This window comes from Mangifera indica, chromosome 2 (genome assembly GCF_011075055.1).
Source record: "Mangifera indica cultivar Alphonso chromosome 2, CATAS_Mindica_2.1, whole genome shotgun sequence".
Lineage (NCBI taxonomy): Eukaryota > Viridiplantae > Streptophyta > Magnoliopsida > Sapindales > Anacardiaceae > Mangifera > Mangifera indica.
Window position 1 is genome coordinate 969955 of NC_058138.1, and position 26948 is coordinate 996902.

At 31.8% G+C, this 26948-nt stretch overlaps 5 protein-coding genes and 1 long non-coding RNA gene across 7 annotated transcripts in view; 4 read left to right on the top strand and 2 right to left on the bottom strand.

The window, feature by feature from the left end:
* LOC123208977 overlaps positions 1 to 836 on the bottom strand; it is a 98262-nt gene extending 97426 nt beyond the window's left edge. Inside the window, exon 1 of the long non-coding RNA XR_006500904.1 lies at positions 67 to 836. This is a non-coding gene — a long non-coding RNA (uncharacterized LOC123208977). The remainder of the gene's footprint in view (positions 1 to 66) is intronic.
* LOC123208952 overlaps positions 1 to 26948 on the top strand; it is an 82144-nt gene that overhangs the window by 26329 nt on the left and 28867 nt on the right. The gene's annotated exons all lie outside the window — the stretch shown is intronic.
* Positions 1 to 26948, top strand: part of LOC123208966 (protein TOPLESS-RELATED PROTEIN 2-like) — a 55942-nt gene that overhangs the window by 15446 nt on the left and 13548 nt on the right. The window lies entirely within an intron of this gene.
* On the top strand, positions 5144 to 6453 carry LOC123208959 (disease resistance protein RFL1-like). The gene is made up of 2 exons (XM_044626647.1): positions 5144 to 5935; positions 6017 to 6453. The coding sequence occupies exons 1-2, from the start codon at positions 5285 to 5287 to the stop codon at positions 6398 to 6400; spliced, it is 1035 nt and encodes a 344-aa protein (XP_044482582.1). The 5' UTR covers positions 5144 to 5284; the 3' UTR covers positions 6401 to 6453.
* Positions 8664 to 26948, top strand: part of LOC123208953 — a 29122-nt gene continuing 10837 nt past the window's right edge. Inside the window, exons 1-4 of the mRNA XM_044626625.1 lie at positions 8664 to 8744; positions 9874 to 10299; positions 11768 to 12316; positions 12444 to 12905. Coding sequence (XP_044482560.1) covers positions 8679 to 8744; positions 9874 to 10299; positions 11768 to 12316; positions 12444 to 12905 — 1503 coding nt within the window. The 5' untranslated portion in view covers positions 8664 to 8678. The remainder of the gene's footprint in view (positions 8745 to 9873; positions 10300 to 11767; positions 12317 to 12443; positions 12906 to 26948) is intronic.
* Positions 23832 to 26247, bottom strand: LOC123208961 (putative F-box/kelch-repeat protein At5g24040). The gene is made up of 2 exons (XM_044626649.1): positions 24982 to 26247; positions 23832 to 23980 (listed from the first exon to the last, which is right to left on the bottom strand). Exons 1-2 carry the CDS (start codon positions 25603 to 25605, stop codon positions 23855 to 23857), a joined length of 750 nt encoding a protein of 249 aa, XP_044482584.1. The 5' UTR covers positions 25606 to 26247; the 3' UTR covers positions 23832 to 23854.

The window sequence follows — 26948 nt, forward strand, 5'->3', positions numbered from 1 at the left end:
ATACAATTCACTAGATGTATTTACAAAGCTTTTGTAAGTAAAAAGGGTCAACAATGGAGAACTAACCTCCAAAGACTTCGGATCAACACTTAAAATATGCCCATTTGACATCACTACATGAAATTGCTTCTTATAATAAACAATATCCTGAACATCAACATCACCAAAACCCAAGTCGACCCATTTCTTCTCACTGCTTCTCCAAACCATCAACTCAAAATTCAGAAAAACCATGACCGCTAACTCATCATTATCTGCAGAGACGGCAAATTTTGCAACAAAATATACTTCCACACACTGAACTGTCTCGGATGTTCAACCGGAACCCAATCAATTCTATACCTTTTACCGATTTCCTGCACGCGATATTCCAGCAAGTTCACTGACTGAGGCAACATGTCAAGAACGTGCTCTTCAAAATGGCGGCGAGAGTAAGGGTCCTGGACCCGGGTTTTTCCCCGGCTTGATTTTTCAACTTTGATTATCGACGGAGGGGCCTCGTAGGAAAGGTGTTGCAAGGCATAGACAGTGGATTCCGCAATGACGAGTGAAAGTTTCGGAGAGGGGAGAGGGACGGCAAAGCGGAACGAGCTGCAGACGGCGCGGAAACGGCTGAGTTCAGTTTGGGTTGGAGGCGTTGCACGATGTTGAAGAAAATGGGGTCTGGGAGACTGCACCAGTCGGGGGTTGCAGAGGCGGTGGCCATGGATGGAGGGTAATTCGGAAAACAAAGATTAAAAGGCTAAAAACACTCAGCAGAGTACGGAAGGAGAAAGAAGAAAGGGAAAGGGAAAGGGAAAGTTTTCTTAATGAATCACAGGGATGAAGAAAATGGGATTTCCCAGACATGCCCAGGTCCAGTGTTAGTACGAGTAAGTGTTTCAGAAAATATCAGAAATACGCAGTGGAATCCTCAAGGTTAGTAGAAAGTACAATCCACCCCAGTGTTACGGATAATAATAATACATTTATAAAAATGATACTGCTTTACCACGATACCAAGTCAGACTGTAATTTGAGTATTATTATATTTAAACTCGATTCAATTGGATTTATGTAAGACTTGAGTCTGCATTTGGTGAGCTTAGGAATTGTAAACTTGAGTTGAAATTAAGATAGAAACTGAGGATATTCTTTGGTTTAAATAAATTGAGATATCTTTGTACCTTTTTAAAACCTCGAAAAATAAATGTTACAACCTCCAATATATTAGGATATTATTGTTTAATTGAAGATGCAATTCTTTTATTCTTATGTGATTAAAATTAGTATACTTTATTTATATGTAATATTAAATGGTATTATAAACTGAGGATATTCTTCAACTTAAATAAATTGAGATATTATCATATGATTGATGATTTAATTATATTTAATTATATAATAATACATTAATTTATTTGAATATGTTTTTACCTACTTATTTATACATAAAATACTATTGTTTTAATATGAAGGCATTTTTATGTTTTAATATAATTTTAGCAATTATGTTATATTACATTTTAGTGTTCAAATTTAAAATTTTCATATTAAAACTTATTTAGATGTAAAAGCAGATTCAATCCTAATCCACTCATATTTGAAGCCAATTTGAGATTGGATCAAATTTATCATATTTAGTTCGAATTCAAACTTAAGTTTAAATTATGTTTTACAATTAAATTAATATATTGTTTTTATATGATTACAAATTGTTCAAAGTTATGGAAAAGATACCCTCAAAAACGTTGGTAACAAACTACAAAATCATATGGTAAGTGTGTGGTATTAGATGAGGTTACATTTCTTCTTAAACATATTTCAAAAGATATATATATATATATATATATATATATAAAAGTTGCCTTTAAAATTTCAGTTGATTAATAAATTTTAAGGTTATATATGATATTAATCAAAATTTAAACGGACAAAATGAAATGATCTATCATATGAAGGACTTTACTAATATTATCTAATCTTTTAAATTTATGGTAGAGTTAGGTGTCTCTGGTGGTTAATTGCAATGGTTCTATCGATATAGATAAATCCCATAAGTTTGTTCTAGTATTCAGTTTTGTGGCTTTAGTTTACAGTCATTTCAAACTAGGCATGACACCATGCCATCCTCTCCCTTCTGTTCCATGTAACCCTTTCAAAATTGTTGATAGTCCTGTCTACTTAATTGCCATAATCTATGTCATTTTTGTCATCTCAAATATATAGGATTAAAACTAATTGAATACGTATGTTAATAATTGTTCGTGTTTTTAATTTTGTAGGTGAGATTGCCATGTTGTTCTCGTATATGTTCAACATGTTGGCAAAGTTGGTGCCAAATGACTTTCAATACATTGGGAGCAAATTAGAAGGTGGAATTGATGCCATTTTTGTAAGATTCCAGTCATCAGGTGGACTCAATGTGCTTTCAACAACTTTCATTGAGAATCTATATAATGATGTTGTAGTTTAAAAATGTGATTTACTTGAAATATTGTTTGAAAATTTGAATTTCGTGTTTTGTTGCTAGATTATTATAGGATCGTCAGAAAGGTTATTCAATTTAGGAAAGATCCATCAAAGATCATAAAGTGCAAATACATTGAATGACTTCCAAATATATAATATGTGGTTAGAAATCTGGTACGCATTGAATTGTAATTCAACTTGAGCAAGTATAATTTGATAGTATATTGATGTGGAAATAAGCGAAGACTGACTAATATAACTTATAAAAGTATTTTTTTGTTGGGCTTTTAGTCACTCATGAGCCAAGCAAAGGAGAGGTGTTCCAGCAAGAATTCAATATGTGTTAGAAGCCTGTCTTTCCTTCGTTGTCTTGTTCCTTTTTGAGGCCTTTTGTTTTTTGGTGCTTTTGTTGTGCAGAAAGATAGAAATGGCAATGCATGACAGATAATGATCTTATATATTCATGCATAATGAACAAATGTTTAAAGTGCTTTCTTGGTTTAGGTTCTACATGTTTGGGGCTTTAATGTGTACTGGTAGTGAAACCTTTTAGGATATGTAAAACTTAGCATGTAAGTGTTTCGTTTAGGTGTTGTTGAGAACATGCTCCTGTATTATTGAAGTTTAAGAATCGTCCTTAACTATTAGAATTGACTACTATATGAATTTATGACTGGGTGAGGCTGACCATGATTAGTATAGAAGAGTTTTTGGTTATTAAGAAACTGCAAGTTTGTGAATTGATTTCCATGTAAAGAAATATTGTGCTGCTTGTTTCTTCATTTTGGTCAAAGGATTCAGCTGTGGAAATAAGGTGCTATGGATAAAAATAGTTAAAAATGAATAGATTACAATAGATAAATATATGAAGGGTAAAAGTGAGAAAATCTAACTTCAAGCTGTACATGATTGTGAGAATGTTAAAAGGGACCTATTACATGCTTGAATATGCTGCAAGTGCGTGAACCTTATCCACGTAAATTCACAAATTCCATGAACAACTGATCAAAATTCAATTTAAGCCCTACTACTGGCAACCACATTTTGCTTCTTGCTCCTCTAATTGACAAGATTTCATCGTACAAAGGTGCAATAACTTCACTTTGACCAGTCTTTGTAAGTAGCAACAATAATTTTTATATGTATATATATTTGAAAAGCTTAGTCATTAAAGATGGGTAAGGATTATTATATTATAACTTGACTCGCAAAATCAAGTAGATTGACTAACCTTCCCTTCTTTATTTGATTCTTAATATTTCTTTGTTTCTTTGTTTTATTACTTTCGTATAAGGTTTACTTAATCTTTATTATTATTATTTATTTATTTGTATTTGATTATTGATTATTTTTTCAAAGAAAGTAGTTTGTTTGTTGCTCTCAAGGTTTTATATTTTTGGTTGGAATTTCTGCCTATAGTTGTTGATATTGGGTTAAAATATTAAAATTACAATGATAGATACCTACTCGTCTTTTGTACATATCTGACTTTAAAGAATAATTTAATGCAAGTAGCATTTTATGTCTTGATCAATGGGGGACCTATGCTCCAACTTTTTTTTTTAAATATATAGAGGACTGTAGTTTCGTTGAATATTTTACAGACGTTAATAGGAAAAGAGTCCATATACAGATAACTCAGCTATTTTGATTTCTAATTGAGAAAAACACATAATAATACTTGTATACTGATTGATTATGGATGGCATATTGAATGAATGATTCACTTTTTGTAGCAACCTCCTGACTAAGTGAGTTAAATTAGTTTTACAAATGACATGTCGTTTATTACAAATAATTAGTTTTATATATAAACTTGTTCAATAACAACTTGTCCAGATGCTATAGCTAAGAAGAATGATTAGTGGCCTACAAAATTAACAAGCAATCACCTCTTATTTTTCAGATGTTATTGCTAGAGAGTCAAAGACTGGCGATGGAATATTATATTACTACTTGACCTTTGGAAGTGACAACGACAATTTGTATTCATTTTGATATATATATATATATATGTATGTATATAATCTAAAATCTGGGTTATGAAAGTTGCCTATGGAATATTATATTACAACTTGACCTGTAAAAAAAGGGGGTTCTTAATATTTATATAGAGAAGATTGTTGGGTTTTTTCTTTTGAATTGTTCTTGATATATACATCTTTGTTTTATTTAATGTTTATTTATACTTGTTTGTGTTTGATGATTGTTTATTTTTATAATGAAAGTAGTTGGTTTGTTGCTCTCAAGGTTTTGTATTTTCTTTGTATTTGATTATTGATTAATTTTATGAAAAAAGTAGGTGGTAAATCAATTGAATTTGATAAAGTATAATTAATTAATGAGGTCTCTCTTTTGTTACTTTGATAAAGTAATAATCTGTTCACATGGTCAGTTTCCACAATCAATCAATTGAATTTGGTGGAACTTTCCTTCATAGACGAATCATTCACACTAAAGTTATTCGCAATTAATTCTTCATCACTGTAATCTCTCTTCATCATCTTCAATTTTATTCTCTCTCAATCATTCAGAAATATTTTCACTCACAAACCCCTCTAAAACTAGTTCCCCTGATTTCTTCAGTTTGCACCTTAGTTTCCCTGTTACTTTCTTCATTTCAGAATCATTTTGCCCTACTTCTGGTTTTTTTATTTTTTTCCGTTTAAATATTTCTGATTTCTTCAACCAAAAAAAAAAAAAAGCACTTTTGGCTTTCAGTTATTTCTCGATTACTAGAAAGAATTATCATTTCTCGTATTTATTGTTAATTATTTTCATTTGCTTTACTTCTCTTCTGTTTTTCAAACTTTGAAAAAAAAAAAATTTTAAAATGGTTGATGTTGCCGGGAATGTTGGGGGTGCGGTGAGTCCTGTCCTTCAACTTGCCAAGTGGTTGGCTGCTCCGATTTGTCGTCAATTTAAGTACTTGTTCAACTACACTACCAATTTCAAAAATCTGGAAATGGAAGTTGGTAAGTTGAAGAATACAAGAGATGAAGTTGAGCGTAAGATTATTGCTGCTGAAAGAAATGTGGAAGTGATCAAACAAAATGTTAAGGACTGGCAGAAAAATGTGGAGGAGACCATTACTAAAGCAGAGCAATTGATTCAAGAGAAAGAAAACAACTCGCGTTGTTTCAAGGGATTGTCCCCCAACTTCATCATCCACTACAAACAAAGCAGGAAAGCTTTTAAATTGAAGCGGGATGGTATCGATCCACTCCTCCAGCAAGAAAGGGAATTGAGTCCAGTTTCCTATCAAACTAATCCACCAGAGATCTGGCTTAGATCTAGTGAAAATTATTTGGCTTTTGAATCAAGAAACTCCACTGTAAAGAATGTATGGGATGCTTTAAATGATGAGAATGTCTTCATGATTGGTGTTTATGGGATGGGTGGTCTTGGGAAGACCACGCTTGTAGAGGAACTTGGTAGGAAAGCCGAGAAGGATAAGCTCTTTGAGGACATTGTTTTTCTTGAGGTAAAGAAACATTCAATACAATATTGTTTATCAGTCTTTATTATCTGGTTCTGAATGTTCATATATTATTTTGTCTTGCAGGTTTCAGAGTCTCCTGATGTAAAGAAGATTCAGACAACAATTGGAAACAAATTGGGTCTAAAATTCAAAAACGAAAACGAAAGTGAAATGGCAAATAAGATATATTCAAGAATGAAGGACAAGAATATTCTTCTAATTCTAGATAACATTTGGAAACCTCTAGAATTTGAAAAGACTATGGGAATTCCTTGCGGAGCTGATCGCGGAAGAAATAAACTTTTGTTCACAACAAGAAACTTAGATGTATTGGAGAGGATGGGTTCCACAAATAATATCGGGATGGGCATTTTAAATGAAGGAGAAGCTTGGACCCTATTCACCAAAATGGCAGCCTTGACAGGTAGATTTGTTGCAAAACTTTTATTTGTATCTTTTATTGCTTAACTCATAAAATATTAAAGTAATTATTTGTCATTAAAAAATAAACTTATTTATGATATCAGCCCTTTATATTATAAAAGTAAAGGTTTAGTTTAAGTTAGTTAAGTCTAAAAGACTATCCTATTATCGAATTAGAAATTTGTTATTATATTTGTCATATAAAAGAATAGTTTTAATATATATACTAGAAATATTATTTGACATTATAAGTAGAACTCATTTAGATAAATTTTTTTTGATTAATTTATTTGGAAATGAGTGAAATTCAACATTTAGAACTTTTCTTGTTTTTAAATCCAAAATATGCATGTAAAATGAAAATCAATTTGTATAATCCTAGATCTCTTTGCAGGTAATGTTATTCAAACACATAGATTACATTCTCTACCAAATGATGTATGCAAAGAATGCAAGGGTTTACCTATTGTCATTTGTACAATAGGAAAAGCATTAAAAAACAAAACTCATCCATCTGATTGGAAGGTTGCATTGCAAGAGCTGAGAGCACCTTCACCAACAAATTTCACCGGATTGCTAGAAGAGGGATCCATGAAGATAGCCTTGAGTTACAAGTATTTAAGAAATGATGAATTGAAGAAAACTTTTCTAATTGCTAGTCTATTGGAAAATAATACTTCCATTTCAAACTTGTTCAAACATGTTGTGTGTTTGGATATATTTGAAGGAGCTAATTTGACAATGGAAAACGCACGTGATAGACTAGATACATTAGTTCGTGAGCTCAAAGATGCATGTTTGTTACTTGATGGGGACGAAAGCGAACAATTTGCTATGCATGATGTTGTTCGTGTTGTTGCCATAACAATTGCATATGTGGATCACCATGTGTTTACAATAAGAAATGACATTGAACGAGATTGGAAAAATAGAGACAAACTTAAGAAATGCACAAAGATCTCCTTGCCTGGTAATAGTACTATTATTAGTCAACTTTGGCCTAACGATTTGGATTGTCCAAATCTTGAATATGTCTATATAACCAATTTGTGGAAGTCTTCTTTCAAAATCCCGAATGACTTCTTCATAGTGATGCCAAAGCTTAAAGTGTTGAATTTGGTTGGTTTACAACAATCGTCATTGCTATCATCAATTCATTGTTTGACAAACCTTCAAACATTGTGTTTAGATTATAGCCAACTTGAAGGTGTTCCTATTATTGGAAAGCTTAATAAGCTAAAGATCCTTAGCTTGCGATATTCTTACATTAAGGAGTTTCCTATGGAAATGGGTCAATTGACTCAACTAAGACTATTGGATTTGAGCTGTTGCTATCAATTGAAAGTTATTGCTCCAAATGTGATATCAAAATTATCCCAATTAGAAGAACTTTATTTAAAGGAATGCCCTATTCAGTGGAAGATTGAAGTACTTGAGGAATTGAAGCTTTTGTCTAGTCTCAGCAGTTTAAAATTGGGTATTAAAGATGACGAGATTTTGCCTGAAGACTTTTTTTCTAGAGAGCTTATAAGGTACGAGATATCAGTGGGAAATTGGTTGTTCCAATATCCAATAATTGGTAAACAAGAGTGTTTGAGGGTATTGAAATTGATGTTCAATCCTATGATCTGCTTGGAAGAATTATGTGGAATCAAAAATGTTGAACTCTTATGCTTAGCCGAATATTTAGAATTCAGTTTGCAGTTCAATGAAATCACACCGCTTTTTAACAAAAAGGTTTGATTTACCACAACTTCTTATACTTGTCTATTATACATATTTTTATTTTCTTTTAGTTTTATTCTCATTTGTTAATAAGTAGTTGTAGTATTCTCTCTTGCATCTTTTTTACTAGTGACTTAAATTTTCAGATTTAGTTCAATTTTATTATCAACTACTCTTCTTTTTAATTTTTTCCATATGAATTCATAAATATTAAAGCAACAATTAACTTTGACTGTAGGTTATCTTTCCTGATTTAAAAGTCTTGGTATTGATGAATATTATTTCTAGAAAGATTTGGGACTGTCAACTTCCATCTTCCTCCTTTGAAAATTTGAAAGAATTGACATTGCGGAGATGTACAAAGATAAAATTTGTGTTTCCTTATACCATAACCAAAAACCTTAGGCAACTCCAATACCTTGAGATAAAGGATTGTATTGATTTAGAGGAAATTGTTGCTACAGAAGAAATAACAGAAGCAGCTGTCAGTGTTGTCTTTCCTCAAGTAACCTTTTTGAAGCTTGAAAATCTACCGGAACTTGCAACTTTTTATCCTAGAATATATACTTTGGAATGGCCAAAGTCGAAAAGGTTGGAGATGAAAAGTTGTGACAAATTTAAGATATTCAATTCAGAGCCAAATTCTTTGTGTTTGGACCATAAGGTATGAGTATCTAATTTGGATCCTCTTCAAATGTTAAAAAACCTTTTTTATACATATAAATTTGAAACAACTGAATTTTCTCTTTCCTTTTTTTTTTTTTCGTAATGTTCAGTGATCTGAATATTTGATTTTCATTAATAGCGAAATTATATAGAAGTAAAGTCAACAAATTGTTGATGTTTCCAAGAGACAAAGTAGGCACGTTAAAGGAATTCCAACCCCCTCAATCTTCCCTCTTTGAAAATTTTACTGAAATTTATGTAAAGTTTCACAATTAAGATTTTTCCAAAAAAATTTTAAAGATATATTTAATTAGTAGTTTTAAAAAACAGCTTTTGAACTTTTAAATTTTTATATTGATTTGAAATTTAAAAAATAAATAATTGAAGGCTTCAACTAATAAGCCATTAACTAAACTTTTATTTTAAGAGTATAATTAAAAAGCTGATTGGATTTTGCTTTGATGGTTTTGTAGATTAACCATGATTGACTCAGTGACTTCTAAAAATTTCATCTCTATTTCTTATAGAAAAATATTAAAGGAAAAAAAATAAAAATCCTCAATAATAATTAACTTAAAATACATCTTCATAAAAAATTAAGAAAATTTAATATACTAAATTATATGTGAATAATAGGAAATTATAATTAATTTCATAATTTATTATAGTGATAAATTTTTTATTTAATTATTTGTTATATATACTTTTTTTTCTTTTTTCTTTTTTCTAGTGCATTAAATTTTTAGTTCAATTTTACTAGTAAGAATTTTTAGTTCAAGTTGTCATTTAACGAAAAGGTGATAACTTGTTGTACTTTGCTATTATGCTTTTTTATATTCTCTTATGCTTACTCTCATTTGTTAGTTGTAGTATTCAATTATTTGTTATATGCTTATTTTCCTTTTTGCATTTCTTTTTAATTTTTCAAGTGAATTAAATTTGTTTTTTAATTCATGCTTGCATCAATTTCACTAGAAAGTATTGATTTCATTAATTCATGCTTGCTTCTGTAGTTAATATTTTTAGAGACAAAAAAATACATTGTTAATATTATGGAATGTCATGATAAATGCATGAGTCAATTATTTCTTTTAAGATTTTGAAACAACAATTAACTTTGACTGCAGGTTCACTTTCGTGATTTAGAGGTCTTAGAATTGAAGAATATTAGTTTTGGAAAGATTTGGGATAGCCAACTTTCAACTTCTTCTTATCAAAATTTGACACACTTGACCTTATTTGAATGTGACAAAATAAAATATGTGTTCCCTTTGTCAATAGCCAAAAGCCTCCAACAACTCCAATACCTTGAGTTAACAAGTTGTAAGGTTTTAGAGATAATTGTTACTCCAGAAGAAGGAACAGAAGCAGCTATCAATTTTTTCTTTCCACAGGTAAGCACAGTAAAGCTTCAATATCTACCAAGGTTTACAGATTTCTATCCTAGAATACATACTTCAGAATGGCCAAAATTGAGAGAGTTGGTGGTCGAAGATTGTCCTAAATTTAACATGTTCACTTCAGAGCCAAATTCCCTATGCTTGGACCAAAAGGTACAAGAATCCAATTTTATTCCCTTTTTTCTCTATAAAAATTTTCTATATTATATTACATAAATTCAAAACAATTGACTTAATGGCTTCTACAAATTCCATCCCTATTTCTTACAGAAATATATTAAAGGAAAAAAATAAAAATCCTCAATAATAATTAACTTAAAATACATCTTCATAAATAACTAACAAATTTAAAAATACTAAATTATTTGTGAATAATAGGAAATTATAATTAATTTAATAATTTATTATAGGTATAACTTTTTTATTGAAAAAATTAAAAATAGTTTCTTTTTTTGTTTTAAAACCATATGGGCTGATAGTATTTCTCTGCTTGGCTTGAAGTAGTTTTATCTCCAAAATTTTTGTCCCTAAGGTTATTAATTTTTGTCCAACACACATTTCAAAACATTAATGTCATTGCTATGTGTATTTATAGTGATTACCAATTTATATATTGATGATTACCGATTTATATCTAATTTGATGTTCATTGTAAGTACACATTATATTACTCATTTCAAAATTTTATCAACATGATTTGGTAGTGGACAAGAATAAAAATCAGTTTAATTCTGAAACAAATTATATTAGGGTAATTGCCAATTTGCTAGGTATTGAATTCTTTGTATGCATAAATTTTTAAAAGGAATACAAGCAAGGAATTAGCTGAGACATAAATTTTAAAAAATAAATAGTGTATTGATCCAACAATTCATCGAACAGTTGGCAAACAATAACAACTTCTACAAATTCAAACACAAAAGCTAACAAAACATTACGGATTAAACCCACTTAAAAATGAAGTTAAAAATTGATCTATTGTTTCAAACAATGAATTAAAAGCACAAAATTTATACCAAAAACTCCAACATTGCTACACAAGATAGATGGAAAGAAAACTAGAGAGATGAAGGATAGGCTGAGAGATAAAAGAGTTTATTTTTGTTGTGTTTGGATATCAAGATGCAAAGACAGTGTTCCAGACTCAATAGACCATGACTGGAGCGGGAATTCTTCATTGGGATAGAGTTTTTTGAATGTTATAGGTTATAAATCATATATTTTAATTGCACCATGCAATTCATAGCATTTTTTTTTATGAACTCTTTAAGGTACTAGTAGGTTCTAAAAATCATAATATAATTTTATTTTTATTAGAAATATATGTAATAGGCGTATGGTCTTTCATATTATTGGAAAGCTTAATGAGCTTAATCATTTTTCATGAATATTGAAATTATATATTACATTAAACAATTAAGATTTTCCAAGAAAAAAAATCAAGAAGTATGTTTAATTAGTGGTTTCGAAAAAAATAGTTTTTGAATGTAATTTTGATGTTGATTTTGATTTTTTTCTTTAAAAGATCGTTAAAGGTAAAACAAAATAAGTTATTAATTAAACTTTTATTTTAATAATATAATTACAAACTTAATTGGATTTTGTTTTTATGGCTTTGTAGATCAACCATGATTTGGAGATATTTCAAGTAAAGAATGGTTGGAAAGAGATTAGTTGGCGGAGTCAATTTAAAAAACTTGAAATCTCCTATTATAAGTCAGTGCTTATTCCACTTTGGCTCCTTCAAAGATTTGAAAATCTTACATGTCTTTTTGTTGATGGTTGCCATGAGTTGGTTAACTTAACAACACCTTCAATAGCTAGAAGTTTGGTGCAGTTGAGAGGATTGAAGATATCATGTTGTGAAATGTTGATGGAAATATTAGAAATTGAGGAGGATGCAACAACTGAAATCGTTTTTGAGAATTTGAACAAGTTGTCATTTGAATGTTTGGAAAATCTTGCATGCTTCTGCTCAGGGAATTACACTTTCAATTTCCATTCATTGGAAGAATTAAATATAGCAAATTGTCCTAATATAAAGACCTTCTGTAGAGGAATCTTGAGCACTCCAAAGTTACAGGAAATTAGTTATGAGGGAATGAAAGTAAAGAATAAGGGGAATGATCTTAATAAAACCATACAAAAATTATATAAAAAGAAAAACCAGGTATGTATTCAATTAATTTTAATATAAATATTTATTTACCTCTGACAAGTTTTTTCAAGTTTAGAATAAGGACAAATAATTCTTTTTAATTACTTTATAATAAAATAATTATTAAATTTTACTGTAGGATATCTCTCTTGATTTGAATTTCAAGTTCAAGACATTCCACCATGATAATTCTACGGAGATTGCCTACAACCAACATCCGACTTCCTTCTATCAAAATTTGACACACTTGTTCTTGTTGAAATGTGGAAATATAAAATATGTGTTTCCATCTTCTATTGCCAAAATCCTCCACCAACTCCAACAGCTAAGGATTCAAAATTGCAAGGCTTTAGAGGAGATTGTTGCAAAAGAAGAAGGAGCAAATGCAGTTGTCCATTTTGTCTTCCCAAATATAACCTTATTGAAATTTGAAGATCTACCAGAACTTATAGCCTTCTACCCTGGAATATATGCTTTAGAAATGCCAAAGTTGAAAGAGTTGGTAATCAAAGATTGTACCAAATATGCAAGCTTAAAAGAAAACAATGTGAAGACTGAGCTTAATATTTTAGCTCCAAAATCTATCTTCCTGGACAATAAGGTAAGAATCTCTTATTTCCTTGTTTCTCAGAAAAAAAAAAATTAACTTTCTTCTTTTATATATATATATATATATATATATATATATATATATATTATATTTATTCAAAAATTTAATCATGGAATTCTTACCATCTCTATTTTTCCACGAAACAAAAATTAAGAAAATCAATGTTTATTTGATTTGAACAAATTTACATTAGGATCATCATGCAACTTTTATTGAGTTAATAATATTAATTTCTCTTTTCCAAAGAAACCTCCCTATTTGTTTGGATTTATTATGTTGTTGGTCAACTTATAAAATGATTTTCATCACCTATACAAACACATTTTATGGTTCAGATTGTGAATTGATAGGTAGAGAATACTACCAGGTAATAAATTGAAAGGCTAATTTATTATAATCTGTTCAGACTTTTCTTTGGGATTTTTAACTACTTATATTACCATTTTTCATGAGTTTAATCACGTTCAGAAATACTTGAAAGTATTGATTTTTTCTGTAATTTTTCCTTTGCAATAATTAAAGTTTTGTTTGAAGAATTATCAAAAACTAACTGGATTTGGTTTTGATGGATCTGTAGATTAATTTCAATTTGGAGGTATTTGAATTAGATGATGGTGAGACAAATATTTGTTGGCAAAGTCAATCTAGAACTCTTACAATCAATAAGGATATCTCCGCACTACTTCGACTCCTTCAAAGATTTGAAAATGTGAGAGAGCTTCGACTATATTGCAGTCTATATAGTGACATTAAGAGCCTATGTGATCTTCCAAATCTTGAAATTCTAGAAGTAGATTATTGTTACAAATTGATGAGTCTAGTGCCATTCTCAGGTTCTTTCCAGAATCTTAAAGTTTTGAAGGTAAGTTCATGTGATGGATTAATGAAGTTAATTACACCTTCAGTGGCTACAAGTTTGGTGCAATTGAGAGAACTGCGCATATTAAATTGTGAAATGTTGACTGAAATAGTAGAAAATGAGGGAGATGCAGCAACCTGCACAAAAATTGTTTTTAACAATTTGAACAAGTTGTCACTTATATTTTTAGAAAGTCTCACATACTTTTGTTCTGGGAATTACTCTTTTAGTTTTTCATCTTTGGAAGAGTTAATTATAGAATATTGCCCCAATTTGGAGATTTTTTGTCAAGGAAGCATATGCACACCAAAGTTAGACAGAGTCATTTACAAGTTTGAAGACAGAGTCATTAAGTTTGATGAAACTAAGATTGTGAGAGTGGTAGAGATTGGGGATAATGACTTGAATACAACCATACAACAAGAATACAAAAAACAGGTATTTATTGAATTAATTAGTTTAAATTTGAGTAATTTTTAAGAATATTATATTTTCAGTGTTAATTATAATTAATTATGTTTTTAACAATGTTGACTTTGTATCACATAAAAAACAAATTGTGTGTATAGTGGGCATTATTGTTGAACTAGTGGCCACCACACACTTTCACGCCTCTCTTCACTGTTAGGATACAATTAGCTTCCTCTATGTTTTTTCTAAGAAATTTCTAACAGCTATAAAATTCATATTTTTTTCTTCTTGGTTCATGTTTAATATATTTAACATTATTAACTTTAATTTGATTGACATGATTTTTTTTCAGAGGTTGGCTCCTTTGGGAAGGAATTGACATTAAGTATATATAGAGAGACTAAAATATTACCGGTAATATATTGTTATAGTTAAAATAAATTGATTATACATGTTTTTAAAATATTGAGGTGGTTGTTGAGAAAATATATTTTCTTGTACCACATAAAAAAAAAAACTAGCTTCCTCTATATTTTTCTAAGAAATTCCTAACAACCATCAAATTCTTTTTTTTTCTTTTTAATCCTTGGTTCCTATTAAAATTATTATAGGTTTTGAAGGGAAGTATTGACTTTAATTTATCGATATTATTTTTCTTTAATTTGGCTCCTTTTAGAAGGAATTGACAGGATCGTCAGAGGAGAAGAAGGGGACTAGAACCTGATGACAAGCATGGAAGATGAAGAAGAAAGCAGCAATGGATGTCCTCCGAGGAAGAAGCTCCGTCTCTCCAAAGAGTAATCTCGTCTTCTTAAAGGAAGTTTCAAGCAAAACCATACCCCGTTATAACTTCACCCTTTCTCTCTTTTTTCTTTCTTTCTTTAACTCAAACTCAGTTTTGTCTCTATTTTCTTCAGGGGTAGTAGGGGAACAGTTTCCTTCAATGGTCACCGGTTGAATGAATTTGTTCCCTAGAAAACGTTAGCTTATATAAGCCAAGAAGATCTGCATATTGCTGTGATAACTGAGGGAAACACTTGAATTTGCTGCCCAGTGTCTTCGTGTTGGAAACCAAGGAAGTAGGTTTCCTTAAATTTAATTCAATGAAGTATTAATCATAGCCACCTAATCAATTCTCACGAGTAGTTGATAGGTACACAAATATTTTTGTTTTTGCCTATGCAGATATGATGATGGAAGTCAGTAAAAGAGAGGAGACAGGCACTGTTCCGGATCCAGATGTAGATACTTACACGAAGGTGTCTTCAGCATACTTATCTTGTTTATATCAGATGTATTGTCCCATATGCAGTTGCTACATGTATGAAATATTCATGACATGGACATGCGTTATTACCTTATTGGGTACAGTCCTGAGGTCGAGAGGTAAGTTCTTTTAATTGCAATGGTTGTGTTTACAAGTACGTTGTATCCTTTCATACATAAATACCTTTCTATTTAATTTCATCTTATTTATTGATTCGTTATGTTGCAACAACAATTTTTTGATCAATCAGTGCACCTATATCAAATGCTTATCATCAAGTATTCTCCAAAATGACAGTATACTGAATTCTTAGGATTAGCTTTGTAAATTTTTTGTAGCAAGGTAAAAGAAGATGATTACATACTCAGGATATAAACTCCTAAACAACATGTTTAAATTCACTTTTATATCATTTAAAAGTGGTGGCTGCAGAAAGCTCCTCACTTTCTGGTGGTTGAGGTTCTAATATTTAATTGGTTGCTGTGATTTTAGGTTCTTCTGTCAGTTCATTCTACTTTTTGGCACCAGTCTGCCAAACTGGCTATGATAGCTGGTGTTTTTGCTTTATACTAGTCCTAATTTTTGGTGGTTTTGTTATCACACATAGTTATATTTGGACCTTATTCAATTTGATTTCAAAATCATCTTCGAAAAGGATAAACTTGTGCTATGTCATTGGTTGCAGCCTCCTTGCTAGGGTGGTTGAAGTGGGATTTTCAGGTTTACCCTTTTTCATATGGAAAGATAGTCCTTTCAGTAAATGAATTTTTTAATCCTCAGTGACAAAAGGTGAACTCTCATAGGAACACTTTTTGGTTCCTCTAATCAAGAAAATTATGCAAGAATCTTGTCAATTAATGAAACTATTTCTTATATTTATAGACAGATTGTAGTTTTACCAATGGTAGTGTTTGTGCTACCTAGAAACACTACAATTGAGTACTTAAAAGTCATGGATTATTAAACTTTGATGAATTTTATTTTAAATAAATCACTGTTAGTCTTGCGTTATGTGAACAACTATAATTTTAAAGGAAATTGATATACTTTTGATTAATTGTGCCAATATCTTAAACTGATTGAAGTGATCATGACACATTAAAACTAACAGTATTCTTATTCATTAGAAGAGAAGTAATTTATTTTTTTTTTTAATGTAAGAGTTTGAACCCATATTTGCAAAATAATGCTCCAATTTTTTCCTTCTTGTTATCAAGCAGGATCGAGCAAAGGCTGTTGAGATTCTTGTCAAGGACCTTAAGGTTTTTGCATCTTTCAATGAAGATTTTTTCAAGGAGATTACTCAGCTCCTCACTCTTGATAAATTTAGGTGACTACACCACCATTCTTTTTAGTTGGTATGTTATGCTATGAAATTTTTTACTTGATCTTTTCTGTTGGCAATTTGTGGTCAAGCAAAATGAGCATCTTTCCAAGTATGGAGACACAAAATCGGCTCATAATATTATGCTTGTAGAACTCAAAAAGCTAATTGAAGCAAATCCCCTGTTTTGTGACAAGCTTATACATTCCCAGCCTTCAAAAGTTCACGTTTGAGGACATTAATAAACCAGAGGTTATTCTTGAATCTTTTCATAGCATTTAATTTCTTATTTGTGTGATTGTCCTGCAGCGAGGTTTTTTTGTAAAAACAAAAATGTTTCAAAATCGTTGACTGTTGTTTGTAAACATTTCTTCTTAAACTTATTTCAAAACAATTTATACGTTGCCTTCATAAGTTCAATTGATTAAAAATGTATGAATCACTATTTCCCACCCAAACTTTGCTTTTCCACTTTTTAAGTTAGAAAATTTAATTTTCCCACTTATATGCCATTTTTCATAAAAAGTTAACGATTAAAAAAAATTTCTCAAATGGATACCACTTCCTTCAAATGCAACAACTCCTGAAGCCTTACTTTTGATCCCACCAACACAGGCCCCTACTTCAGTGTCTCCTATGTTTGAATTCTCAAATATGGCAACTTCCTTTCATCTTGCACTTGTTTAATTATCATCGTTTTTCCACACTAACAGAAGTTTAATGTCACTGTAGAAGACTCTTCGGACTTTTGTCATCATCAGAACTCTATCTGTACCCAATGTTGATCAATGATCATGTTTGTTATTAAATTTTTTTGTTGTTGATGTAAAAGGTGATCAAGAATTGAGTCGAATGGAGGATTCTCAGACGTAAACGAAGTACGTTAGAAGGAGGAGAAGAGGACTGAAACCTGATGACGAGCATGGAAGATGAGGAAGAAAGTAGCAATAGATGTCCTCCAAGGAAGAAGCTCTGTCTCTCTAAAGAATAATCTCGTCTTCTTAAAGAAAGTTTCAGGCAAAACCATACCCTGTTATAACTTCACCCTTTCTCTTTTTTTCCTTTCTTTCTTCAACTCATAAAACACCTCTCCTTACAATAAATGTTCTGCTTTTAACGTCTTGATTGCCTAATTTACTCAGTTCCACTTCTATTTTCTTCAGCTATTTTACTTCTCTATAGTATTTGTGTGCTATCTTAGTTTAATTTCCTAATATACTTAATTTTGTCTCTGTTTTCTTCATGGGTAATAGGGGAAAAGTTTCCTTCAATGGTCACCTTTTGGATGAGTTTGTTCCCCAGAAAACGTCAGCTTATATAAGCCAAGAAGATCTGCATATTGTTGTGATGGCTGAGGGAAACACTTGAATTTGCTGCCCAATGTCTTGGTGTTGGAAACTGCAGAAGTAGGCTTCCCTAAATTTAATACAATGAAGTTTTAATCAGAGCCGCCAAATCAATTCTTATGAGTAGTTGTAAGGTACAGAGCTATTTTTTATTTTTTTGCTTGTGCAAATATGATGATGGAAGTCAGTAAAAGAGAGGAAATAGGCACTGTTCCGGATCCAGATGTAGATACTTACAAAAAGGTATCTTTAGCATACTTATCTTATTTATATAAGATGTATTGTTGTATATGCAGTTGCTACATGTATGAAATATTCATGACATGGACATGTGTTACTACAGCATTGGGTACAGTCCTAAGGTCGAGAGGTAAGTTTTAATTGCAATGGCTGTACATTGTATCCTTTCATACATAAATACCTTTCTAATTAATTTCATCTTATTTATCATTTCGTTATGTCACAACAACTGTTTTTTGATCAATCAGTGAACCTATATCGAATGCTTATCATCAAGTATTCTCCGAAATGACAATTTACTGAATTCTTAGGATTAGCTTTATAAATTTTTTGTAGCAACGTAAAAGAAGATGATTACATACCCAGGATATAAATTCCTAAACAATATGTTTAAATTCACTTTTTAAATCATTTAAAAGTGGTGGCAGCAGAAAGCTTCTCACTTTCTGGTGGCTGAGGTTCTGATATTTAATTGATTGTTGTGATTTTAGGTTCTTCTGTCAGTTCATTCTACTTTTTGTAATGCACCTTGCCTATATATCCATGTTACGGTTGTTGGCACCAGTCTGCCGGACTCTGGCTGCTGCTATGATAGCTGGTGTTTTTGCATTATACTAGTCCTAATTTTTGGTGGTTTCATCATCACACATAGTTAGACTATTTGGACGTTATCCAATTTGATTTCAAAATCATCTTCAAAAAGGATAAACCTGTGCCATGTCATTGGTTGCAACCTTCATGCCACGGTGGTTGAAGTGGGGTTTTTGGGTTTCCCCTTTTTCATATGGAGAGATAGACCTTTTCAGTAAATGAATTTCTCGCTCCTCAGTGGCAAAAGGTGAGCTCTCATAGGAACACTTTTTAGTTCCTCTAATCAAAAAAATTATGCAACAATCTTGTCAGCTAACGAAACTATTTCTCATATTTATAGCCAGATGGTAGTTTTACCAATGGTAGTGTTCGTGCTACCCAAAAACACTACAATTGGGTACTTGAAAGCCATGGATTATTAAACTTTGATGAATCTTATTTCTGGCTAGCATTGGGCGCCTTGTTTGGCTTGGCTTTACTTTTCGACATTGGCATTATCTTGACAGCTTGTTGAAGGGTAAGTTCATCCTGTTATCACATATTAACTTAAGAAGAAACAATGCTACTCAAGTTTGCTCGCCCAATAAAATTTAAATGCAGCCCCCTGATCATCTTGTGTGATGATTTTGCAAGAAAAGTTGGGCAAGATTCAAGGAGGTCAGGATTCCGTTGATGGTAAACTTGTGAAAGGAAAGTCTAGAAATACTCCCACAAAGGTGAATTTAATTTCTTACTTTCAATTCAGATTTTTATCCATTTTTGTTTTGGTAGTCTTTGTTTCACTTTAATGTTTGACATTATTTTTTGGGGTCTTATCTTATTTAGCGGCAGGATGGTCTTACCTTTGGAACCCCTATCAGTAGCATTTCAGTACATGAAGTATTTGTTGACATCCCTGCGGTTCTCCTCAATAGCCATTCTGCATTCAAAAACAATTATTTCCATTGCATGATATTTTAAGGCATCAGATCTCATACAGTCATTTTTGCATGTTTTGTGTATAATTTGCCTCTTACTTCCCTTTGGTATTAGGAGAAGAAGAAATTCCCAACTGCTTTCTGATATTCTGTTGTATTAAGGCCTGATGTGCTTACAGCTTTTATGGGTGTTAATGAAGCTGGAAAATCCACTCTTCTATGTTTTGGCCATACGATGTTGTATTGATAACAAACTTGTTCTTCTTGCTTTAATCTCTCATCAATCAATCAGTAAGGGTTTGTTAGTACTGAAAGCTCTGTGCTCATTCTCCTGGAAAACTGAACTGAGGTAATCCACATGTCATGAATTGACTAATTTGTGTTTGTTTGTTTGATTGATTGAATTTCAAAAGCCTAGATTTAGAGTGGCCTGGATTACCAACCTGGGCACTCAGAGAATGTATATAAACAAATGAAAGCTCTTTTCTTTTATTCAGTCAATGAAAACTCTTGAATATTTTCATAACAGAAGTAAAATTGAGTAATTCATTAATGAGGTGGTAATGTGTTAGGTCTCCAATCATGCACGTATACAAAAGGAAAAGCAAAGGAATTAAACATAGGAAGATCTCAGGCATATTATCAGGAGAAAACAACAAACAATGAGGAAGCAATTCAGAAGACAACGAAAGGCAAAATCAGGGCAGATAATGGCAGCTGAAATCAAGGCACAAATAAAATAAACTGAAATGAAGGCCGGACAACCAGACCAAGATTGAGAGAACAAAGCCAAAACAGACTATAAAAAGGGAAGATCAGATGAAGAAGAGGCAAGCAAGAATTCAATAATTCTTTAAGGGCGTTTTACAGCCAAAAAAGAGAGGGGGCTGGCACCTCTACCGCAAGTATATTTCTAGTTCTTATTACTATTTTCTGTAAGAGAATAAACACTTGTAGTGGGAAGTCTCACCAAAAAAATAAATTCTGTGCATGTGTATTTACACATTCTGTGGTTCTCTATTGATTATATATTCTGTAATTTTCGATCAAAGTGGTATCAGCTCACACTGGGGGCTGGGTTATGGTGAACACCCCATATGGATTCTAGGCTAGATCAAGTGGTGACAGATTAGTTGGAGGTTGAAATTCGGTCTCTAATAGAGGGATTTAGTGAGAAGAAAGACCTGTTAATAATAATCTGTCAGAGCAACCAACAACAACATAGAGACAAAATTTAGATGGTAACAATTAACAATCCAAGGAGAAATCGGAGAACCAAGCAATAGGAGAACAAGGGCAAAGGATGCTGATGTAAGGCAGAATCATCAGAAAGAGGGGAATTAAGGTTGATGATTGATGAAAATATGTTGTTGTGAAATGTGTGGATATTCGAACAATAGATTCAACATCTAGAATTGCCTCTTTTTTGGTAAAGTTTCCCATCAGGTGGTTTTTTTGGACAGAATGATACTTTGTTGTGAATTGAATGAGAGAAAGGGACAAGGTGCTAGCAATCACAATCTGCATGGATGATTGGCCTTGTTTTGGTTACAGTGGATGGAATCCTGGAATCTCATAACAAAATACGTGAATGGGTATAATAATTCAACTTCGAGAGAGTGAACGGGGCCATGGTATGATACTGGTATAGACCAGTTTTTTCTTGTTTGCCCATTTTTTCTGCAGCAATAATTCTTGTGATACAGTGAGACTAATAATTGAGTTTCTATCGTTATTGAAAAGGGCAATTAATGTAGGGAAAATAAGCTCATAGATGCAAGTTTATGGATGAGTATTTAGCCTATAATGTTTATTTCTGCTGTCATTTCCTCTTTTTCTGGGTAAATTAGTTTAAATTTGGAAGAACCATGAGAAGCTGAAGCTGCTTGCCTGAGTTGATCAGGTTTTTTCGTTTAATTTTCTGTTAACATATGAAGAAAGGTCACTCCCATGTCTGTGTTTTTAGATGATAAATAATTTCCTTATTTCACTTTAAATACACTAAAGTTTTGTTTCAATGCTTGCCCTGTATTTTCTTAGTATCATTTCTCTTTCCGTACAATTTCAGCTATAATACGTCATTGTACAAGTGCAGTTTACAAGCTTTTAGCTGTACAATTCTGCAAGTTTTATGTTGATGTATTGGTACAAGGATATATTGTAGCAAAACTCCATGCATGCCGATGATTTTAGCAGTTATGCCACATGAGTTATACTTGTTTTCTTCAGAACAAAGCCTGTCTGTTTCTCAAGGCATCGACATTTTGATACACTGCTTTAGAGAACACTTATTCTGCAGGTTCAAAATTTTCTTGTATTTCGTCTTTACCAATACTTAATCTGAAAGAACAGTGAGCTTATGTCTCCGGATTAGAAAACTCTTATTATCAGAAAATGACAATGTAGCTGGCAGCTTTATTGAAATCGATAATATTAAACTTACCGTTTTCTGTTTCGGAGCATACGCTTTGGAAATGTCAATGTTGAAAACTTGATTCTTTGGAACATAGGCGATCAATCTCAAGTATATGATTTTTATATATATGATAAATCAAAACTAAAGTATATGATTTTTAATATTTCTTGTTACCTGAAACAAAATTTAGAAAAAAGTAATATAAAATAAATGGTGGATTGAACTTGGACAGTTTGTAATGGGAATCTGGTAGTAATGTTGTTTGAGTTTTGAATTTGAATAAGAATTGGAAAGTAATCATAATCTTTAAATTTCGTATTGCTCATAACTTGAGATGACGCAAATATTTGTATATATCAAAAAATTAAATTAAATGTTAATAATTTATTAAAAAGATTAATAGAAGATTTTTTTAAAACCAAGTGATCCATCTTATTTTTATAAGCTGATATTTTTTCTTAGGCTTGGCTTCGATCATCGAAGGGTTCACCATGATGGCTTATTAAGCCTAATTTGACAAGTAAAGGGCATAGACATGTAAAATGTGTTGAGTAGCCCAATCCGTTATTATAGCGGATTATGCTAATCTTGTGAATCAGTTGGGTTGTGTTGCAAGGTGGCCTAATCCAACATTATATACAACATTATTAAAATAAATAAATCAATAAAATAATATTATAATATAAAAATTATTTTTTAAAAATTAATGTGCCAATCTAACCTTTTATATATATATATATGTATATATAGGATCATGTTATAGGCTTTGTGTATTTTTCTGGTCAACCCAACCCAAAGACCTGTAACTATGTGGGCCCTCAACCAAACTTGCCCCTAGGCTCAGTGGGCCGCCCAGAGCAGGCCCAGCCCAAACCACCAAAGCCTCTAAGTAAAGCCCTCATGAAAATTTGTATTTTTAATCTAATTTTAATGATGAATGATTCCTTACTCAATAGTTGCTAATTTCATATTTAAACTATTGACTAATGTTGCTATTTTGAATTTCATTTATTTTCTTATTTAAATTTATCTGATTTGTTACAAATTTATCGTACTCAAATTGGCCTTCATTTTTCGTCATGATACTGTACATTAGTCTACATCATCAAACATACAGATCTTGTCAAAATCAAACTCGTATCATCATCTAATAATTACTAATTAATGTGGGCTAGAGCGTAATTACAACATATATGTTCGACCATTCCTTTCATGACACTCCTGCCTATTAAAAGTATGTTTAATTACTAGTTTTCTAAGTTGTTTTTCCACATTATTTTAATTAGAAACAGGCCATTAACTAAACTTTTCCATTGAATTTTATATATATATTACAAATAGGCCGAAAGAAACAGGTCTGTGCGTTAGAAGCTCTTCAAGTACCTAACATGTAATAATAAAGCTCAATTGCAGGAGTTGGTTAAAGTACTAAGGAGAGCAAAAAGTCATGATGAACATGACTCAGAAAGGCAGTGCAAAATTTTCTAGGTGAATATGAGAACGGATCTGTACATTAAACTCGAAACAAAATAATGCTTCATATGTAAATGATGATGAAAAAGATTCAATTCAGTAAAGGTCTGATAGAGTAAGAATCCAGGAATCAATCAGTAAACACATCACGGAAAAAATCCACATAGAGGCTGGCATAAACACCAATGGCTGAACATATTGATGCCACAGAAACTTGAGAATCTGCCACAAGGCATAAATTAATCAACCAGATATAAGAAAGTTCCAATAAATCACAGAAACAAATTATTAAATAAAACAGTTTACTCATGACAAAATGGTGAGAGTTATTCAAGAGGATACGATCCATGAAAGAAAAGATAAAAAGTAAACTTAGTTTACTGGTAAATATTTGTTTTTGACATATGAAAATATAGAGACACTAACAAGGACTGAAATCGAAAAACAGAGTACCCTGTGACAATGAATCATGGCTGAGAGAAGAGAGGTCATGGAGTTAGGCAACCATTCCCTAAAAGTCGACTATCTGAAACTGAAGTAAACAGAGAAACAGCATAAAGCATTGAACTATTCAGAAATCATAATGCTTGAATCTCATGCTTTACAACCTGCAATGAGTAATTTAACTATCTCCAGAACAACCTGGATTAATGATTTTCCAAGAGTTCGCACCCACAAGTGGCTAAAGCTTGGATTCTGAGCATCATGAAAGATGGTGTAGCAAAAGGAGACAATAAAGAACACAACAAAGCAAATCCATATCTGATTCAAGACAAGCAACAACAACTCAAATATGTATAAGCATTTGAACATCGAAAATTTACATACAGGAAGTCAGCATATATACTCTTTTATACCATGTCCTTTTAAATCAGCATTTCCAGTGCTTACATAATCTTGTTAAAAATGTCCTCAATCTAGTTACAAAAATCAGAATTTAATTTAAAAAAATATGGCATCACTATCAGAATCATGTAACAACCTGTCAACATAAACAATTCCAGCAGATCGAACTAACATACAATTTTGATATGCTTTTTAAATCTGCATTTTCAATGCTTACATAATCTTGTTAAAGAGTCTTCAATCTAGTCAAACGAATCAGAATTTAATATGGCAATGCTGTCACAAATAAAGATATGAGCCATAAGCACAAGTCCACTCCTGCGAATTCAACACAGCAAGTGCTATACAATAGACAATTTAAAAAGAAAAAAACTTACATTCAGTGAAGAGACAAGCTGGTGGAGGCCAAAATATACAGAAGATTCAGGAAATGAAATGAGCCACTCGTTACCACCGTCACTGAAGTCAAAAATCGAAGTATACATCCCGGGAAAATCATATGTAATCTCAAAGGAATCAGTTTCACCCATATAAACACAATTTGGTTTTATTCCCAAAAACTCTTTAGCCGAAACAAATAAGTCACCTCCATCAAACAGAAACAATGCTCTACCATCCAAATCCCTCACTTCAATCCTCTCTTGCTCTTCTTCGTCAAGCTCAAACACATAGAAAATAGAATTCAAAACCACTTTCTCAGCCTTAGCTGGAGAGAAATTTTTCTTATTTCCAAATTTTTTATCACTACTATTACGATTTTCAATCAAATACAATTCACTAGATGTATTTACAAAGCTTTTGTAAGTAAAACGGGTCAACAATGGAGAACTAACCTCCAAAGACTTCGGATCAACACTTAAAATATGCCCATTTGACATCACTACATGAAATTGATTCTTATAATAAACAATATCCTGAACATCAACATCACCAAAACCCAAGTCGACCAATTTCTTATCACTGCTTCTCCAAACCATCAACTCAAAATTCAGAAAAACCATGACCGCTAACTCATCATTATCTGCAGAGACGGCAAATTTTGCAACAAAATATGCTTCCACCCACTGAACTATCTCGGATGTTCAACGGGAACCCAATCAATTCTATACCTTTTACCGATTTCCTGCACGCGATATTCCAGCAAGTTCACTGACTGAGGCAACATGTCAAGAACATGCTCTTCAAAATGGCGGCGAGAGTAAGGGTCCTGGACCCGGGTTTTTCCCTGGCTTGATTTTTCAACTTTGATTATCGACGGAGGGGCCTCGTAGGAAAGGTGTTGCAAGGCATAGACAGTGGATTCCGCAATGACGAATGAAAGTTTTGGAGAGGGGAGAGGGACGGCAAAGCGGAACGAGCTGCAGACGGCGCGGAAACGGCTGAGTTCAGTTTGGGTTGGAGGCGTTGCACGATGTTGAAGAAAACCGGGTCTGGGAGACTGCACCAGTCGGGGGTTGCAGGGTCGGTGGCCATGGATGGAGGGTAATTTGGAAAACAAAGATTAAAAGGCTAAAAACACTCCGCAGAGTACGGAGGGAGGAAGAAGAAAGGGAAAGGGAAAGTTTTCTTAATGAATCACAAAGATGAAGATAATGGGATTTCCCAGACATGCCCAGGTCCAGTGTGAGTACGAGTAACTGTATCAGAAAATATCAGAAATACGCAGTGGAATCCTCAAGGTTTGTAGAAAGTACAATGCACCCCAGTGTTACGGATAATAATAATAATACATTTACAAAAATGATATTGCTTTACCACGATACCAAGTCAGACTGTAAGTTGAGCATTATTATATTTAAACTCGATTCAATTAGATTTATGTAAGACTTGAGTCTGCATTTGGTGAGCTTAGGATTTGTAAGCTTGAGTTGAACTTAAGATAGAAACTGAGGATATTCTTTGGTTTAAATAAATTGAGATATCTTTGTACCTTTTTAAAACCTCAAAAAAGAAATGTTACAACCTCCGAATATATTAGGATATTATCGTTTAATTGAAGATGCAATTCTTTTATTCTTATGTGATTAAAATTAATATACTTTATTTATATGTAATATTAAATGGTATTATAAATTGAGGATATTCTTCAACTTAAATAAATTGAGATATCATCATATGATTGATGATTTAATTATATTTAATTATATAATAATACATTAATTTATTTGAATATGTTTTTACCTACTTATTTATACATAAAATACTATTGTTTTAATATGAAGGCATTTTTATGTTTTAATATAATTTTAGCAATTATGTTATATTACATTTTAGTGTTCAAATTTAAAATTTTCATATTAAAACTTATTTAGATGTAAAAGCAGATTCAATCCTAATCCACTCA

Coding starts and splice junctions, on each gene's coding strand:
- LOC123208961 (XM_044626649.1), bottom strand. CDS start 25,605: ATGGTTTTTCTGAATTTTGAGTTGATGGTTTGGAGAAGCAGTGATAAG. Junction 23,981..24,981: donor AGCTTGTCTCTTCACTGAAT/GTAAGTTTTTTT, acceptor GCCTTGTGGCAG/ATTCTCAAGTTTCTGTGGCA.
- LOC123208959 (XM_044626647.1), top strand. CDS start 5,285: ATGGTTGATGTTGCCGGGAATGTTGGGGGTGCGGTGAGTCCTGTCCTT. Junction 5,936..6,016: donor AGGACATTGTTTTTCTTGAG/GTAAAGAAACAT, acceptor TTTGTCTTGCAG/GTTTCAGAGTCTCCTGATGT.